At 37.2% G+C, this 6,820-nt stretch overlaps 1 protein-coding gene and 1 long non-coding RNA gene across 3 annotated transcripts; both read left to right on the plus strand.

Moving 5' to 3' along the window:
* Nucleotides 1-289: 289 nt before the first annotated feature.
* On the plus strand, nucleotides 290-3,784 carry LOC113355309. 2 transcript variants are annotated; one of them, XR_003362357.1, is made up of 5 exons: nucleotides 290-600; nucleotides 1,265-1,378; nucleotides 1,529-1,573; nucleotides 2,761-2,985; nucleotides 3,153-3,784. It is a non-coding gene; the product is annotated as an uncharacterized LOC113355309 (long non-coding RNA). The 2 variants fall into 2 exon arrangements; XR_003362356.1 differs by having other exon boundaries at nucleotides 2,761-2,961.
* Nucleotides 3,785-4,676: 892 nt separating this feature from the next.
* Nucleotides 4,677-5,765, plus strand: LOC113359013 (F-box/kelch-repeat protein At3g06240-like). The gene has a single exon (XM_026602711.1). The coding sequence runs from the start codon at nucleotides 4,677-4,679 to the stop codon at nucleotides 5,763-5,765; it is 1,089 nt and encodes a 362-aa protein (XP_026458496.1).
* The last annotated feature ends 1,055 nt before the right edge of the window (nucleotides 5,766-6,820 follow it).

Raw genomic sequence — 6,820 nt, forward strand, 5'->3', positions numbered from 1 at the left:
ATAGAGTTCTCGTCATTTCTCGACTTGTACTTGTTAAAAAATAAAGAATTGTTACACCCTAATTACAACATCCATTAACAAACTTCTACAGTTCTACAAGTGATGCTACAACTACCGGGGCTGGGACTATGAAAATCACCACGTCTCACAATCTCTGGGACCCGCTGGAGCTTGCAGGGAGTGGACTTATGGATCCCACTCCAATCTGTTGATTCCACGGGATATCAGCCCCGGTGGATTAAGCATTACTGCAGTTCTACTCATTTATATTTGACGGTTTCCACTGGTCCCACTTCCATTTTCACGCTTCAGCTCAACGTTTTACCTTTGAAAACTATCCCCACTTCCATTCTTCACCGGCTTCTATTTTCTGGAACTTATCTTCCCCGATCCCATATGTTACCTAACCAATTGGGGTTTTCGAATTTGGGGGAAGATTTCTTCCTACTTCTTCGTTCTTCGACCCTTAAAGCGAAAAAAAAAAACCATTTTACACTAGAGTGATAGCGAGTAAAGCGATGAAGATCCTAAAACCCCATTTAGATTCTCCTTCAAACCATCACCTATGGCGGACGATGATCATGATTTGGGTGTTTTGGGGTAACCCTCTCCTCTCCTCTCTATTTTTTTTTCTTTCGATTTTCCACAAATTTATCAATTAGGGTATTTAATTTTCTGTAATTTCGAGCTATTAAACTGATTTGTTGAGTGAACTTTAATTACACCTACGAGGATGGACAAGTTGGTGATGTTATTGTAAGTGGATGGAATTTTATTTTGGGGGTAAAGAAATTGAATTGATGTGGTACAGAAAATGGGAAAGTTTGGGGATGAGAAAGAATGAACCTTCTCAAGTTACACTCAAAGGTTTATAGGGTGCAGAGACTGTTTTTCTTTTCGCAAGTTTGCTATTCTTCCTTCTCATTTCGTCAAGAGACTCAAGACAGTAGTAGTGGTCTAGGGAGTGATTGTAACTTTTGTAAATGTATTAATCGGTGAACTTGCAAAGTTGACATAACTATGACATGTCAGTTGGTTCTGAGTCAAGTGTTAATCTTATGTATTTTGGGAGTAGTTATTTGTTGCATTGGTAATTGTGGCCTATGGTTTGATGATTTTTGTCAAGTCATCTATAAGTAGTATTTTTGGTTTGAATGTTTATGGAGTTTATGAATTCGTATGTTCGTGTGATTCAGTTTCGAAGCTGTTTAAATCTGCCTACGCCCATGATAGAGCTCTTCTAATGGATGTTGGATGACTGCAGGTCTTGACATGGGTGATATGCTCCTCTACCTCAAATCCCATATCGCGACGAGAACTTGACTTTAATCGTCATCCTTCTATTTTTGAGTTGGTTTATGACTGGAAACTTCATATGGTATGAGACATGTGCTCTTTCATATGGACATCAGCAAACAAATTGAAACTTATTATTACTTGCTTAACTTTTGCCGACCCGTTTACCGTATTTGTATTTTACGTTTGAAATTTAATGACTGATTTATTACAATTGTTTTCGTGCAAATAGGAATTCAATTGGTTAGAGGCTGCCATCCGAAGCTGGACTTAAAAGGTACATATTGTTGTATCAAGAGTTTTAGTTTTATATATTTTTAACTACATGAATCCCTAACTACTGTCAGCTGGTCCCTTAGCATTATATAGTCAATAGTGTCATAGGCATAGCCATATAAGCCGTGTTGATGTGTGGTTCTAAATGATAAGGTCAGAGAACCCTCAGCTGTAGTGCAAATAATCAGCACTTTTGCTAGCTTGTTGTTGAATAGTATGTGGTTAAATTTATATGTATTGTGTCCATCATGGTTTAAATTCTGACATGGTCAGGGATTGAAACCTTAATGTAGAGGACATTACTGGACTTTCATTTTGGACTCTCATTTAACCTAAGCCACATAATTGAGTATGCAGGTAGAATTCATTTGGTTCCACACATCATTTTCATTGTTTAGCATTACCCGTAATAACGAAAAGTGCAGCAAGTACATAGTCTCTTCTCTATGTACCAATTGAATTATATGTTTTTATTTTGGTATTGGTTTGTAGAACTTAATAGTGCTACTCACAACTTAGATTATCAACATTAAATCTAATCGCATTATATAAGAAAATTTGAAGTTAACATGCTCAACTTAGAGAGGCATATCTGCATTATAACATATACGGATCATTAGTTACCATTACAATTTGGTCAGAACAGTTTTGATCTATAATTACCTTTCGAGAGACTGTTACGTTTGATATCAGTTAGTACATATAGCAAGAAAATTTTCCCTTTTCACCATCTGTGCTTCCGTGTTGTTTTCCAGAAAATCAATTAATTTATACTTTGTGATCAGATGGGTGCACATAAGAGAGGCAGCATTGTCTTTGCTTCAAAAAAATGATCACGGCTGCCACTTGACATTGTGAAAATAATTGAGCAATGCTGACTTCCTATAATGTCGATGAGTGATGAACTCATAATTCTACCTCTTCCTATGTGTTTCTCTTTTTGATATTATTATGAATGTATATTCTACTTGGCATTGTGATCTTTTTTACTTTTTGTAGAATATACATACTCCAGTATTTTGTAGAATATACATACTCCATCTCTCGTGGAATAACAAAATTGTACCATACACTTCACAAGGACACCATGAAAGTTTTGCTTTGTTACTTTTGTTATTCCACGAGAGAGATGTAACTTGTGAAAGACAAACTGTTTTTTAACAATCTAACAGTGCTATTACCTTCCAGGAACTGAAGCTCATGTTGTTTCAGATAAGCTTGTGATGAGATGAGGGGTTTGAAAGGAAGGCCTAACGAAGATCTTATAAATCAAATGGTGGGAACATAAATACTCTTCTTCTGCTTAGGGATGTCTCATGCACAGTTGGTAAAAGCTTGTGGGCAGGGATACTTTAAGTAATCACATCAGTTCTATGATAGTCAACAATGGTAATAGATGTCTTTCTTGGAAGGGTCCGTGACTTGATAATCACTTACTGCCTCTTTGTGCTTTATTTCCTACTCTTTCTGATCTAGCTTATTAGTAGAAATAAGACTCAAACATTGATGACATGGTTGTGAATACTACTGAGTCTGTTCTGGATGGAATCTTAACTTTGCAAGATTTCTCAATCATGCAGAAGTGCAAGATGCAGCTCAGATGTTGAGTCTTTTCAATTCCCCTACTGCGTCAGTGGACTTTTTAACTTGGCAGCAAGGTGATTTACTCTCAGTTTCTTCTTGTTATTCTGCTTTAGAGTTTGATGGCTTTTTAGTTTTCCCTCACAAAAGCATATGGAGCTCAAAAATCCCTCAACAAGTAGCTTTCATGGTTTGTGGACTATATGCTATAATGGCACCTACACTGGACACGCTGAATAAGTAGGTTTCTGAACCAAACTCTCGCTTGTTCTTACACTGTGAGGAAACTAGGAAGAGCTACTTCTTACTGAGTTCCTGATAGAGCTGGGTTTTTCAAGATCCCCTGTGCGACCAATGGATAAGAAGGTCTTGTTGATTCATTTCGCGACTTGATAAACAGTTTTGCTTGCAACAAAATATAAGGCTGTTTAAGGTAAGTACAAGCAAACAGTCACTCCATTTGGTGATTTCAAGTGTCTGATGTTTAACTGGTAACTTAGCTCAAAGGTGTTTCATGTTTGAGGGTACATCCAGTACCTTGAATACAGTTTTGAATAATAACTGGTCTACTGTTATGTGGACGGAATGTTTGTTTTTTGTAATCTAAACAGGAGATATTTATTTATATTACTCTAAACATTCTAATGGTCAGTATTACAGAGATGCCAATTTTTTAACAATAATTTGTTATAAGTGATGATTTCTGGATGTTCGTTGCAGTTGAAACGATTTAGTTTTGTTGCAAAAGTTGCAACAGGTGATGTCCATTGCGAGCCTGCAGCTCTGCAGCAGCTTAACTGTTGCAACAAAACAGTTCTGGATTGGAATATATATTGCGCTCATCTCTTGGTTCCAGAGGGTTGTTAATGCTGTGACCAAACCACACAAATCACAAAATCCCTTTTTGTTTTATATCCACATGAAGTAAGCACCACTACTGTTATGAACTGTAGTCGTGGTGCTAAAACCTTCAACAGTAAAATAAAATACAGAGAAAAATTCCTATTGTTAAGCAAGCACTAAATCGTTATATATACCTAGAAGTTAGAACAGCCTGACAGGCCTTTTCTGCTGAAGGGTCTAAACTCTAATGGTACTGACATACTCTGACAGGCAGTAGTTGAACATGTATGGTATACCCCTTGTACGCGTCAAGTCTGTTTTTAAGAACCCTCCTCAAAACAGGAATTATAACAGAATAGAAAGCAGTACGTGCTTCAAAAAAAAAAAAAAAAACAACAGTACGTGTCATATATATACCCTCGTCGGGCAATACTACCAGTAAGGAAAACTAGGTATAGGAATGCTTATATATAACCCCGTCGGGCAATACCAGTAAAGAAAAAGAAAACTGTAAGCTTTCAGTATCCTTTAACACAATGCAGAAATTAAACGCATCACCAAGGCTTTCAGATGATACGATCTCGGTTATACTATCCATGTTGCCAGTCAAATCTGTCTTACGATTCAGGTGCGTATGCAAACGTTGGTTGGAATTATGCGAAAACCCTAATTTTAAAAAGATGCATCTAAACCATGCTATTGCAACTAACAAATTTAATGTCCTGTTGTATCCAATTTTACGTCGCAATGGAGAATCATCATATTATCGTATGGATTTTGATGCAAGCTCTTCATCATCCTTGACCTACAAGGCCATAGAATTTGATTTTCCATGTCGTAGTGATAAAAGAATAAGTCATGCGTTTATTGGTTCCTGTAACGGTATAGTATGCATTGAGTTATATCGATCCATACGTGAGGATACGATTTGCATGTGGAACCCATGTACGCAGGAATACAAGAAAGTACCTAAACCCCCGATTCATGATGAAAATCCCATATATTTTTCTTATGGGTTTGGTTATGATCAGAAGATTGATGATTACAAGTTACTACTGCTCCTGTCTTATACAGAATATGGTCTTGATTCCGAAGTTTGGGTTTATACATTAGGTTCAAATTCATGGAAACAAAAGGCAAGCGTTCCATATAATCTATATGGTCTTAGTGTTTCTAAGAAACTTTTGAATGGAGCTATTCATTGCGTAGTAATCAACAATGTTGCTGTTACCGATATAAAAAGAAAAAGACAAGATGCAGATGTTATCATTTCTTTCGATGTAGCTGAAGAGCAATTAACAAGAGAGATTCAAATCCCTAGTAGCATTGTGGGTAAGGTCATCAGAGATGTGGGTGTGTTGGGAGAGGACCTTTACCTGTCAGTATGTGATGATCTCATGGGAAAATTAGAGCTATGGGTGATGAGGGAGTACGGGGTTGTAGATTCTTGGACTAAACTTTTGAGCAATTCAGAAAAGCAGACAAATTGGCTTAGCAGCACGAATCGTCTACCGACTTTTTTTGAGACAAAATGGCTTAGGGTAAGTCCTCTGCATACTTCATGTAAGAACAGTGAGATCTTATTACAGGTTATGATTTCCACGGATGTCGCTCAAGAGAGCACTATAGTCTCATATGACCCGTTAAGTGGAGGATTTCATAAGAACTTGAATATCCAAGATATTCCAAGTGTGTTTATTGCGGAAACGTATGTTGGAAGCCTAATTTCGCTGAAGTCAGATAAGGATATGCAAATGCTAAACAATTGAGTTGGTAAGGAATTTGGTGGTTATGCTCTTTAAGTTGCTTGCCAAAGTTGGCGGAAACCCTAGCCACTATTTACATGTTTGTTATTATTATTATTAAGAAAGCTAGTTAGAAGCCTAACAAGATAAGCTCCTACATCGTGCTATTACATTATATTAGTTGAACAGGTTATCGTGCTAGCCTTCCATCAAGCCTCATGAGGAACCAACCAAGAGAGATGAAGCGTATAAGGGGGCTGATTATGTCGCGGGGGCACGCTAACTTTAGCTTCCATGTCAAATTCTTTGTAATATTGCCATCAAGGACTCGAATCTGGACCTCTTGGAGCACATCAAATTCTGCAATATTGCGCCATCAGGAACTCGAACCTGGACCTCCTGAAGCACATGAAACCTTTGAAGAACGAGATGATCAGCTGTACTAACAACCCGTTATGATTATTTTACTTATTTTGAAAGTAATGGTTAAAGCATTATTGTAATCAACAAGGGTAAGTAAACATACTATTATGATTTATTTTATCCAAATTTTAGTATTACTATAAAAATTCTTAGATTAGAAATTACAAACTTTTGGTCGGCAACCTAGTGACGAGCTGGGCTCCAATATCTTTTTGAATAGCAATACATAATCTATGAAAAATAAATCTACCAGAACCACTACTAGCGTCCTTGCTAACTAAACAATTCTTTAGACGCTTGAAAAACCATAAAGTGTCATCTCCAAGTTCTCATAAAGTAGAGAAATCCAAAACACTCAAACAATGGCCATGTGATACACACTTGTCCAAGTATTTAATACATTTTCGCGAAACAACACTAGAAATAGCTTTTCCTGGAACGAAGGAACGAGTACCTTCACCTGTGAAGGGAGAGACCCCTGTGACATCCATACAAACATCTTGGCCATTCTCCCAATTAGGAATAAAGATATCAGCAGGCCTCAAATCTTTGCCATCATCCGACAGAATTCCGAGAGCAACTTCCTTACGTGCAGGTACACCAGACTTATAAAAAATGTCAGCGACTATATCACGTACAAAGTCATGCCGAAACTT

Source organism: Papaver somniferum, chromosome 3, assembly GCF_003573695.1.
Source record: "Papaver somniferum cultivar HN1 chromosome 3, ASM357369v1, whole genome shotgun sequence".
Taxonomy (NCBI): domain Eukaryota; kingdom Viridiplantae; phylum Streptophyta; class Magnoliopsida; order Ranunculales; family Papaveraceae; genus Papaver; species Papaver somniferum.